General features: G+C 45.0%; 1 protein-coding gene across 1 annotated transcript in view; it reads left to right on the top strand.

Moving 5' to 3' along the window:
* The window catches only part of LOC112564163 (fibroblast growth factor receptor 4-like), a 43,510-nt gene extending 32,655 nt beyond the window's left edge, over positions 1-10,855 (top strand). Inside the window, 8 exon segments of the mRNA XM_025238795.1 lie at positions 198-364; positions 610-836; positions 1,179-1,426; positions 3,824-3,946; positions 4,281-4,351; positions 4,595-4,732; positions 5,036-5,144; positions 5,441-10,855. Coding sequence (XP_025094580.1) covers positions 198-364; positions 610-836; positions 1,179-1,426; positions 3,824-3,946; positions 4,281-4,351; positions 4,595-4,732; positions 5,036-5,144; positions 5,441-5,551 — 1,194 coding nt within the window. The 3' untranslated portion in view covers positions 5,552-10,855.
* Positions 10,856-12,525: the final 1,670 nt, after the last annotated feature.

Raw genomic sequence — 12,525 nt, 5'->3', positions numbered from 1 at the left:
AATTTTTTACCTAATGGCTTTATTTTGATTTTTGTGGTGAATGAATGTCAACGCACTCATACAAGATTTATGATTATGTTATATATTCATTTATTTAAATTGTGGATGACTCATGTGAAAGACGTTTGTCCAACAAATGTAAATAAGAACCTCAGTGACGAAGCCAACATTCCAAAAGTTGTGTCTCTTCATTCCAGAATGACCTGTATTACCCCAAAAAGGACCCAGATGCCATACAGCCTTTGGTCGTCCCACAAGTGAGAATCGACTATAAACCGGGACGACATCGCCTGTCTTCTGAGTTCACTGATGTCTCCGAGTACGATTTGCCTTTGGACACCAAGTGGGAGTTCCCCCGCGAAAGGTGAGCTCCCCTTTCGGCAGAGTTCAGTGATCACAGCTTAGATATCAGATAATAGCGATAATAGCGTGACGAGAATATCCAAGATCCGATCAAAAGGTCGTCTTCATTTATTGTTCAGTGTTGAATGTTTTGAGACTAACAAAGACGTTAGGCTTCTTACCTCACTCTCCCTCCATCCTCCAACACTGAATTTTAATTTTCCAGCTTGTTCGTTTTGGCACTGTGTGTTTGTCTTCCATTTGCAGGTTGGTTCTGGGAGATCGCTTAGGCGAAGGCGCGTTTGGTCTTGTAGTCAAGGGCGAAGCATTTGGCATCTTTAAGGACAATAACTCTGTCACGGTCGCAGTCAAGATGTTGAAGGAGGGTTCAACTGACCGTGAAATGATGGATCTCATTCGGGAAATGGAGATGATGAAGTTGATTGGCAAGCACAAAAACATCATCAACTTACTGGGCTGCTGTACTCAGAGAGGTAAAATAGCTTGCCACTAAATGTGTGTGTGTGCAGAGAGAGAGAGAACGGGGTGGGGATGGTGAATTCGACAATGTTACTTCATCGCGTGACAGTGGAACGGGTTTGGGGTGGGGGTGCTGGAGCGGGGAGACACTTTGTGCCTTGAGTTAACACACATGCCTAGTGCTACCAGCAAGTGTGTTCACTTTAAAGTTTTCGTAAGTGGAAATTTTTCTTTTATAAACACGCATTTATTCTCTTGAGATGGAAGAAAGAGTACTGTTGAGAATGCTCTTAACGCCTCGCGCAGAAAAATCATAGGGAAGGTGTGTTTGACTTGTTCTGATGTTTGCCTAACAGGTCCTTTGTATGTCGTCGTGGAGTTCGCGCCAAACGGGAACTTGCGAGACTACCTGAAGAGTCACCGGCCTCTGGGCTCCAGCTTCGCCTGTGTTTCGGAGTACGAGCGGCCGACCGTGGCAATGGTCCCTAACAACTCGGGATCGTCAATCGCCGAGACCAAAGAGCAGAAGGCGCTGACGCCCAAGGACCTCATCTCCTATGCCTACCAGGTGGCCCGCGGCATGGAGTATCTGGCTTCCAGACAGGTGCGTGCACTTTACTCTTGTTGGTTTGGAGGAATATCCCCGCACCTGCAGCATTTAACTGGCTAAATAAACACACTACGTCTGCAGCAGCCAGTTGCTTTCGTGCGAATAAAGCTTGGATAGATAGATGGCGCCGCGCGTGTGTCACGTGTGTGTCTTTTCAAGTGATCAAGACGTGCTGTAGAGAAGCGGAGAGTGCAGGCCACGGAGGTGTTGGGTGGGGAACGATGATGCGATCTACTGTTACGGTTCTGTTGATCAAATTTCTCTCTTATTCCAAAAAAAAAAAAAAAAGGACAAAATACCCAGCTTTTAAATTGTAACTCAACGACATTAAGGTTTAAGTTCACAGCCACATAGACGTGGTGAGAGTGAAACTGCGGGTAGGAACGAGCACGGCTACTACATGCGGCGCTCAGTTACCCAGGCTGGGTGGCACCACGTGGTCTTTCTGAACTCTTTCATGTGCCATCACGCCGCGGGTAGTGCGCATCAGGCAGCCATGTTTGCTGACATTTCCACCGAGTGATGGCATGCATGTGGTAGTAATGTTACGTTTCTATCACACAAAGGCTAATTGGTTGAGCTGTCGGGGCTCGCCAGTTCCTTCGCGTTTTATAGGTGTGAAGAAGATAGATGTTGGGGGCGGTCGTGTCGGGTAGAGAGTTTCAGTTATCATCGTCGGTATTGTCCTTCATATGTGCTCAAGTTCCGTGGGTAGTACGCGGCTGGAAACATCATTTCTCAGCCATGATTTATTTCTACTAATGGTTTAGCTGCACGCTATTCATGAAGTATAACTACTGCTATCACGCAATAGCGCAGAACAAAGGTCTACATTTGACGAGCTAAGAGGAATTTGCTGTCGAGTGTGCCTATGGATGTGACGCCTTCCGCCTGAGGGCGCACAGTAGTCTAGCAACGGTGTTTTCTTGTGACCACGGTCAGGAGGTGCTTTGGTTTGTGCCGTACAGTGGCCAGTACCGTCTGTTTAGGAAAAATCAACGATAAAAATGCAATAAAATCTTCCCCGCAAGCAAGCGCCTGAACATGCATTTCTGACCCAGAGACATCTTTCCTGCATAGGGGAAAAAGTAGAATTTAACTTGCCTTTGAAACCAGAGTTGTGTAAAAGAGATGCGACTGTCGTCCAGCTGAGGAGGGGAGAATATATACATTTTCTTCCACATTTTGTAGACTTGAATTTCTCCTCAGATTCAAAAGTGTCACCGTTACGCAGTATTTATCTAGAAACAGGATAAAGAGACCCCCCTTCCCTATCTAGTACTCCAACCTTCCCCCCTAAAATGTTACAAAAGTAATGTTTCACTTGAGCCAGACAGAATAAATATAAATATAGAAGTAGTTTGCCATGCCTTTGGCCTTCTATCGGAGGTTTTAAGATCGCTTTGGACTTTCACACGGTTGTTTGCTGTGTTCGGTGTTGAACGCATATCCGCAAACGGTTGAAAACGGAGCTTGTGTTTTGTGTTTCGTGCACTGGAGAATGTTGCGTGACTAATTGCTAGGTACAGGGTGCAAAGAACAGAAGATGATGGGTAGTCACAGCAAGTACTTTAACAGGGAGGTCAGAGGTCACCCTCGCTGCGTGATTGAAAAGCAAACGAAAACGGAGCTCGCAATGGGTGTGACCAACGTGCTTCGCATACAGTCATACAGGGAGGAGACGGAGGTTGGAAGTTGAAAGTTAAAAATAAATTGTCTAGATTTTTTTCTTTCCCTGCGAACGCTTTATTTTATTTTTTTTTTTTTTTTTTTTTTACCTTTACAGACTCGGATGTGTACAATAGTTTTGTGCAGCAGAAAACGGCTTGGATTGCAGCGGGCCTTTTTTCTTTTTAAAGGGAGAGAGATTAGCTTCCAGGACGATGTGACGTGTAAAGCTATTCTTCATTGCGTGCTTGTCGTGCAGCACGTGAGTTTGGCAGGAGTGACTAACTGCGCGCTTCTTCCATGTTTCGAGCATTGACCGGCACTCGTTATCCGGCTCTTGTGCCCGTGCCTGTCCCATCATGCCTCGCGTCACATTACATCACGCAGAAAACAATGCTGCAACTGCTCCCCCCCAAAAAAAATTGCTCCCACTACTGGACAATGTCGTGGTGACGAACGACTATGTCAACTGAGTTTAGAATAAATCGCGGCGAACATCGGTGTTACTTTAGCAACAACTTCGAGTTTGTGCGTGATTTCATTGTGACAGACACAAGTTCTTAAAATATTGTTGATGTTAAATATTACTTTATGGTCAGTGATGACTCTACAACAGGCTAATGATACTCTCTGCTAGTGGAGTTACATCGTTAGATGTTGTGGATTGTTCAGCCAGTGTTGTCGGCAGTCCTTAGACCTATTGCATATCTATGTGCTTTGCAGTGCATCCACCGAGACCTGGCGGCCAGGAACGTCTTGGTGGCGGAGGAATACGTCCTCAAAATCGCTGACTTCGGCCTCACGCGCAATCTGCAGCAGTTCGACTACTACAAGAAGACGACAGATGTGAGTGCCCTGCAGCATTCTTGCACGTACAAATACATACACACCTGCTGAGACTTCCATGATGGCATTTGTATGTTGGGTGAATGGGTTTGGGTGCATGTTTAGGCAAAAGGGATTTGTGAGTGGAAAAGTTGTGCGACAGACAGCGCATTAGTTTCGGTTTTTGCGCACAAACGTTACAAAATACTCAGGTTTCCTCTAATATCCAGCAGTCATCATCTATCGTCGTCAGCATCACAGTCATTGTCGTTTCTTTCACCTTCCACGTGAGATGTGCTGCAGACTGGTTAGTAAACCACTTTGTGCATAATGACTTCTGCCACATCTCTTTCAGGGTCGACTGCCGGTCAAATGGATGGCACCGGAAGCATTATTCGATCGGAAGTACACTTCGAAAAGTGACGTGTGAGTCTCGTGACACCTTTTCTCTCATTCTGATTTGTCTTCTGAAAGTCTAGCAACCAGCTTATAAATAACTGTTTAATACCGTGTTAAGATTGCCACGCAGAAATAATCTTTCAAATTTGTTTTTCTTTGCTAGAAGCAAAGTTTATTAGCCTTCGTGATAGTTCACGTTCACTGAAAGTGAGTGATGAACTGTGTGAATGTTGTTAATGGGTGAAACTTAACTTCACGTTTTCATCACAGGTGGTCGTACGGGGTGCTGCTGTGGGAGATCTTCACGCTAGGTGGGAATCCTTACCCGTCAGTACCCGTGGAAGATCTGTTCAACCTTCTGCGCAACGGTCACCGAATGAAGAAGCCACCCTACGCTACCCCTGAAATGTGAGTGCGTACGTGCATGTGTGTGTGTGTGCGCGCGCGCGCTAAGGATCAACCCAAGTCATTTTGTTAAACTGCAGTTAATTGCTTACCTCATGACCAGATGGAGAAATTGATTGTCATAATCTGAATCTCAGCTCCCAGTTGAGTGTTGTCATTCATTTATTAGCATATACACAGATGTTTACGCCGTCATTATTGTAGATGAAATAAGCATTCCTGGTACAGACACGTGTCATTTTACCTCGAAGCCAGACCTGATGAGTTATCATAGATCCATTGTAACTGTTGCGTCTTCTGTTGCAGGTATGCTATCATGCACTCCTGTTGGCAGGAAGACCCCAACAACAGGCCGGATTTTAACCGCCTGGTACAGGAGCTGGACAAGATACTGACGTCTTCACTAAAGGACGAGGTATGCCGCAGTTGTTAGCTCCGGTACCACGTATAGTCTCCTGTGCAGCAGTATTGTTGATATATATTTGACCCTTCATCTTCGTCTTGCTATTTTACCGGCGTCCTCCGTTCCCGACGTTCTCCATTCTTCATTACCTCTATTCCTTACTTTCTTTGCTTTTTTCTCATCCCTTCCTTTCTTCCTTTTGCGGTGAACTTAAAATTGTAGAAAGTGGAAGGGATTTATTAATTCTGAACCTGTTGATGAGCTTGATTAACAAGACTTTAGCAAGCTGCTCATGTCTTCTGTGGCAGGCCTATCTCGACCTGGAGCCAATGGAGGGACCCATGAGCACCTCCGACTCCCAGTACTCCTCTATGAGTCACGACAGCACCAGCAGTGGCGACAACTCGGCGATCGTTTAGCTCGTCGACCGGAAATCGTCTTGGACTGGGTCTAACCGCGCTCTTGTAATATCACAGCGTGAAGGACCAAACGCTGGACGGACGCACAAAGCACCACACACACATACACACAATGTTGCGTGAATAGAAACAACTCGTAGTCTGGTGTGTGCACACGCACTAACACACAAGCCCTTAGCCAGCCTGCACACACAACACTCACTCGTAACCTTTTGGCCATATCGTGTGAAAAGAAGCTCAGACGTTTGCCATGGTTGGGTGGTCATGCCTTTGTGGTGCTCCCTTGGCGTCTTCAGACAATCAGTCACCTGTAACGGTGACGGACCCAAGAGCTGGAAATCGAATGCGTGTTGTTGTTGCTGCCTCCGTGGCCTTTAACCTGAGACCTGTCTTCGCGAAGCGCATTCTTCTCGCACCTCCCCTCGCCTAAGTCTCGCGCGAGTAGGAATGTGAGAGGAGTTGAGGACATCGGACGAATTCTGGTATGTCGTTTTTTCATGCCCAGGAGGGACAAAAAGGAGCCCTTCCCGACTTATTGAGTCGGGCTTTCACCACTGTATGCTGGGACGACGCTTTTCGTGGAGAGGAGAAGGAGAGGAAAACAGTTTTCATCAGCTGAATGTTACTTTAAGCGCAAAGACTACATAATGCACTTGTGCACTTCCAGCTGCGTTAGTGTAGACAAGGCAGCAGCGAGGTGGTGAGACGGCCTGAAGACTTAACCCCGAATATCAGTATTTCGTCCTGTCAGGGTTGTATCCAACCACATCTTTTTTTTCCCCAAGTCAGCTTAACTGACCATTTGCAAAACAAAATGTGACGCTTGCTTGCCCACCGAATGTTCGAGCTGCGTTGTTGTGCTATCTTGTTTTCGTGTCCAAATTCTGTGGAAGCCCAGCTCTGTGTACCTGTATTTGTCGGCGTAGAAAAACTTTGTTCTCGCCAGCCAGGCTTGACTGGGCTCGCTCCATAGACTTGGTGTCATAGTCGAGCGAGTAAATTGCTGAGCGGTGGGATAGTGAGACGAGTAGCCATTGGCCAATAGCTATCACGTGTCTGTTGCAAGGGCTACTGAAGTCGCGAGCACTGTGGACACAGTTTAGTGTATTTGCTTTTAACTGATGTATTTTTACTGGGGTTTTGTGTTTGTTTTGCTTATAATTCGGAAATTTTTGGGGGTGGGAGGAGGTTTGCTAGGATGCGATGAATGGGATGAATAGGAAAGGTTGAGTTTTGTTTTGTGTCTTTGCGTCAGAAACCGCCTACAGACGGCGACTTGTCGCCAGTCAAAGACAAAGCCAGGCCAGTTTCTCGTTTGTGTCGTTGACTTGGGACCTGCATTAGGGCATATAGTGAGTACACGTGGACAAGTGTTTCGTCGTCGGTGCAGCGTACTGCGGTCGCCACACGGGAATCTCCAGGAGCGCATGCGCCCAGGTGCGAAGCGAGGACAGCCTGCAGGCGACCAGCGTACGGAATCGCAGAAGCGTCACGTGACTAAGAAACCAGCAGATTTCGGAAGTTGCCACCAGCACCATTACTAAAAACTTTTTTTTCGAACAAGGGCATCTGCTGTGTGGTTTGGGTAAAGCGGAAAGGACTGCTCAGATGCCTAGAAAAAAAAAAAAAGGAAATCCAAACCATTTGCAAAAGCTCAGGATATTGTTTTTAACCTTTCAACTTTGTTACTGCCACATTTGTACCCCTTCCCCACAACTTCAAAACACGTTGTGTGTGGGTTTACTGTTCGTATTGCTGAATTATTCAAAATTTTACATGTGGAAAAACCAGTTTTTATTCGAGTTTAATGCATTTATCTCTTGCACACACTGAACAAATTTAGACCTTAGAGAAAAGTGAAGTTATCCTTTGAAATGTACCACTTCAGCCACTTAAATTACAGATCTTGAAATTGGGGCGCTGTGTTGATAACTGCCGGTTTTATTTGTGAAAAGCATATCAGAGGGATATATATTACTGTGTCAGTGCGTGCGTGGAAATGCGTGAGTTAGCTTGCGATCGATGAGAAATTACTGTAAACTTGTCAAAGGTGTGTTACCTGAAAACAGCCCCAAATGATGTTACATATTTTTATCTGGCAATATGTTTATCTCCGTGACTAGTAGTACCCCAACCCCCTTACAGCTGTTAATTTTTTTTTTTTAAAGTATAGCACAAAAGGTATTTTACATTGCGTCTGAAACCAGAAAACAAAATGTCACTAATGTCTACCTTGGCTTAGCAGAGACAGAGACGAATGTTGTTAGGCTTTGTAGGAACGGCGAACAGCCGTTGACTTCTGACGAACGCATAGCCAGAGTACGGTGGGCAGCTAAGACTACCCAGTATTGCAGCTGTACCAGCCAGCATGTATGGTGTATGCTGTTACTGTACATATTGTATATTAATGGTCTGCTCAAGGATATTGTATGCCCTCGTCAGCTCCATAGCAACCAGCTCTTTAACTTAACGTGCGCTGTAGCTACAGCTCGCGATGTCCAGAAGAGAAGTGCCAGTCGTGCCGCGGTGGACGCCGTGCACGTGCTGATGTGACGTGACGTGGCGTTGGCGCGTGGTGTGTTGGCTCCAAGGGACCCGTGAGATCGGTGCGTAGTTGGAGCTGTGTAAATCCAAAGGCTTCCAGTTTTGTGCCAAGCTGTCCGTTCTTACCCTCCTAGCCTTCCTTTACAGGTATTAAGACTTCTGGGTGGTTATTATTTTCCGCTGACAGTATGCCTTTGTTTTACGTGTAAAGAAAAAAGTGCGGTAGGCCCAGTGTGCCTCGTTATCTTTACTTCTCTCCATTCATTTGTCACCTGCTTATGCGCATAGTTTACCTTTACACATCAGTCGGCACCCTCTAAACTGAGTACGATGCCATCAGACCCACAAACAGGCCAGTCTGCAGTTGTCTAGAAACTAGTAGTCTTAGCTACACAAACAACAATTTGGGAGAGGTAGTTTGGTCAGAAGTTGTCCGGGTCATTTTGACTTACCCTCGAGCCTTATAAAAAAAATATCAGCTAGGCATACAGATTTTTAATGCGGTCTATATCAAGAGCTGAAGCAGCAGACCGGAAATAAAGCTGCCTCAAAAAAGCAGCCATTACAAAATATTTTCTAAAATGTGTTCACAAATGTTTTACGAGAAATTTGCATTTTTTGTTGTTTTAACCCAGACAAGGCGTCAAACTTGTTGAAAGCGCGCGAGCGCTGAGATGTGTTCATTTGCGCCCTCTGGTTACTGCATTTATTGAATGTTCGGTTAGCCGAGCGCGCAATACCGGACTTGCTGCCCCAGCAGAAACTGTACTTTATTTACACGTCTGCTTTGAGTTTAGTGAGTGGAATCTCCCTTTTTTTAACAGAAAAAGAAAATGCATTTATTGTTTTATTCTTGATATTTTCTGCTCGATCAGAATGTTTTTTCCCACATGGTTGAAGAGGAATTGCGAAATGAATTATTTGTTAGGCTACAAGCAAAAATGGATTCTGAACAAAGAACAAAAATGTTTGATAGCGCTTTGATGAATAAAATTCGTTCTCTTCTTTTTTTTTTTTTTTTTTTTTTTTTGTCCTTCCTTTCTCAATCTACGGATTCATCACCCATATACCGTTTTCACAAAAACCACATCCCCTCGTTTTGCAGTCCCAAGGAAGAAAAACGGAACATAATCTTTATTGGTGGTAATTTATTGTCTTTGTTGCCGAAGTGTTCATTGACTATAATATTTCTTATTGCATCGTGTATCTTTTTAGCTGTAAAATGAATGCTTTCACTCGAGTGTTTTGAAACGTTTCTTCTAGAAGTCGTGCACCACGCAGGCTTGCTCTTGTTACCAAGCAGCCTTTTTTAGAGCACTGCCAATAATTCAGACCGATCTCAGAAGACTGCCAAACCGGAAATGTCGGTGAATTGGAGAAAAAAAAAAAACCAAGTTATGCCACGGAAGTCTCCGAACTTTAACAGAGCTTCGAGCAGTGCAACAGTCACCAACGAAATCAGAGCTAGGGGCGGAAAGAAATCAAATAAATTTTTAAAAATTATTATTGCGCATGAGATGTCGGAATACTTCCTCGTGCTTGCTTCTTGTTCCAGCGCGCAGTTGTCAGTTCTAGCCTGTAACCCTTGGTAAGGCAAACATTTACCGAAAAGTAGGCGTGTCTTCAGAAGCTGCCTAAATTGTGTTTGGTTTTTTTTTTTTTTGAAAGTTTGCCGGTAGGAGTCCTCCGCTCGCCCCCAGCAGTTGACATGATGACTAACCTAAGTAAGCGTTAATACCCAATTCTCGATAAGTTTGCTAAGGAACCGACGAGACTAGAAGTCGAGAAAGCAGCTTCTGTTCCATTTTTTATTTTAACCCTAAAATACCATTGTTAAGTGTTTGGTCCACGTTGACTTATTTGTACGTAGCAAGGCACAAACACAGAACAAAGTATTGATCACTTTAATTGAATGTTGATTACTCAAATTTTATTTTTTTGTCCGCACCATGGATGCATTTTAAACTATTCGGGTGCTCCGCTATGTTTTTCTAAGACAGATTTGATTACATTTTGATCGTTTTATGTTTATTTTTAACGCGCAAGTGGCAAAAGAACAATGATGTCTTGTTGTGAGCAATGTTTTTTTTTTTTCTAAATCGATTTCGAGGGCACAAGTGACAGAGATAGACATGAGAGGCAACATTTGTTCTTCTCACAGTAGTAGTGTCGCTGTCGCAGGCGGACGTCTACAATCTAGTCCACACACTTGTAGATGTGGCTTCATTTATCTGGAGTTGAGTCCAATTTCTAACTGACCAGATTTGAAGTGATCGCTCCTCTGTCCTCTCTAGACGGTTGGTGTAAATATGCATACATGTCCAGCTTTCCTTTCTCCCCGATGTTAATCGTAAAATGCCCCACCGGGGTCCGTCGGTCTGCAAGGGAACACGTTCCTGTGAACACAAAACTATTTGTAATTATTATAATTATTATTAACTGGGTGATTTGGTCGTTTTGATTACTACGGGTAGGACCCCGCTATGCTGGTTAGACTTCTGTCCGTGGCAGAGGAAGGCGAAGCCTTATGTGTCGTAGGATGCAACTCCCCACCGAAGTGAAATGTTTTTTTCCTTTGTGGCCTGCTTTCGTCAGTGTTTGTGGCGCTTTTTTTGTTTGATAACGACTAAGTTGGAAATGAGGTAGATTTTGTCTCTGTCCTCCTTGCAGTGCCCCCTTTGTTGGTCGCATTACGTTACTGTTTTACAGTTCTGTACGTTAGACGTTTGGAAATCGAAAATAAAACAATCATTAGAAATAGATTTTGTTTCATTGTATGTAATGGTTGGTTGGTGTGCATGGATGTGTGTGTAAGGGGTTAAAGGAACCGGGACCAGCAGTGGACGTTCCAGTCAACGTTCTGCTACCAAAAGTCGGTGAAACCATGCAAATCAATCCTGTTCCCCTTCTCCAACAACCCGCTCCTCCAGTCAATACAATAAACGTTCAACAATGTATCTCCAACTTTTTGCCCCATCCTGTAAGAAAATAGCCCTTAAAGCCTTAGAATATGAATAAACCGGAAGCTTTGTGCACACCTGCCTCGTTTTAGTAGTTAACTGGAAAAAATTCGTCTGCCAACAGTCCAGTGATACAAGTTGGTGATCTTACAGACCTTTACAGTTCTGGCATCAGCAGACCATTTACAGTCCGGCACAAGATCCTAGATCACTAGTAGCTATGCCGATGATCCTCCTTGTCTGTAAATTCTGGGAATGCTTGGACCCCTCCCTCGCTTAGTCCGCCACTTCGCGCTGCTAACTAACGACATGCCAAGTGCAGATAAATGTTTATTGATGATTTGTGACACCGACGCCTGGCGACCAGTGAGATCAGTTCCTGTATTGGGAAATTAGAATAATGAACTCTTTGGCTCCCGAGCTAAGTAAGCTCCTGAGTGGCTAAATATAAAGGTGGTAGAAACGTCGGAAAGAAAGATGGAAGGCTACTTCGGAGCTGCACAATGATCAATTCGACGTTTGTTTTTATTTTTTAAATACGGCTCAGCAGTGGACTCCAGAAACCCACACTCCATCTTTTTAAGAGCAACTAGCTTGTTCTTCTATGAAAGGGGTGGGGTGGGAGGCGTAATGCAGAACTTTTCGATCAAAGAGTTCTTCAGTCCTGACCTTATCGACGAGAGAGGGGTTGAGGACGTCAGGTCTAGCGTCCTCAAAGATCCGTCAGAAGGTGTATGCAGTATGGACTACACTTGAAGCTGCAGGCATGCCAATGGCAAGCTGGTGATAGACTTCTAATCGGAGATCGATTCGTCTCGTTCACGTCGGCACGCTGTTCCTTTCAGTCAACACTACGTGAGTGTCACGTCTCGTCACGTCAAGATTGGATACTCATCGCTCCACCTCTTGTAGCAAATATGCCCTGACAAAACGTCCGTTGACAAACGCTTGAACACAATTCTCTCGACAAAGTGGACTGACAGACATCAATCGACAAACATGTCCTGACAAATGTCCTGACAAAGCTCACCAGCAGGAGCCACCTGCACAGCAGCAACATGGGATGCGATCCAAAGAGGTTCGCGTTAATGTGCGTAACTACTACAGAAGTTGTGTAGCTGTACGGTGTCTGACCACGGTAGAGGAAGGCACGGCTGCTTTTGTACCTTTCAAGTTTCCAAGAGGAATAAATCTGAGCAGTTATCTCTCCCTTCCCTAACCTTTCTCTCCTCTATCTCAGCGCACGTTCTTATATAAGGCTAAATCAGATCGTGCAGGGAGGAGCGCGGGAAGGCATATAGTAGTGACGACTGGCCCAAAGAGTATGGTGACCATACTTGAAAGAGGTTTCTCCAGTAACTGCCCGTCAGGAGTCGTAAGTCTGCCGTAAAGCGTCCTGACCCTGTAGTAATGTTTCCTGTGCTTGTCGTAAACTGCGTCTGGAGTCGACACTTGCAGGCGCTGCTCCGC

This window comes from Pomacea canaliculata, linkage group LG5, assembly GCF_003073045.1.
Source record: "Pomacea canaliculata isolate SZHN2017 linkage group LG5, ASM307304v1, whole genome shotgun sequence".
Taxonomy (NCBI): domain Eukaryota; kingdom Metazoa; phylum Mollusca; class Gastropoda; order Architaenioglossa; family Ampullariidae; genus Pomacea; species Pomacea canaliculata.
This window is presented reverse-complemented; position numbering and strand designations above follow the sequence as displayed.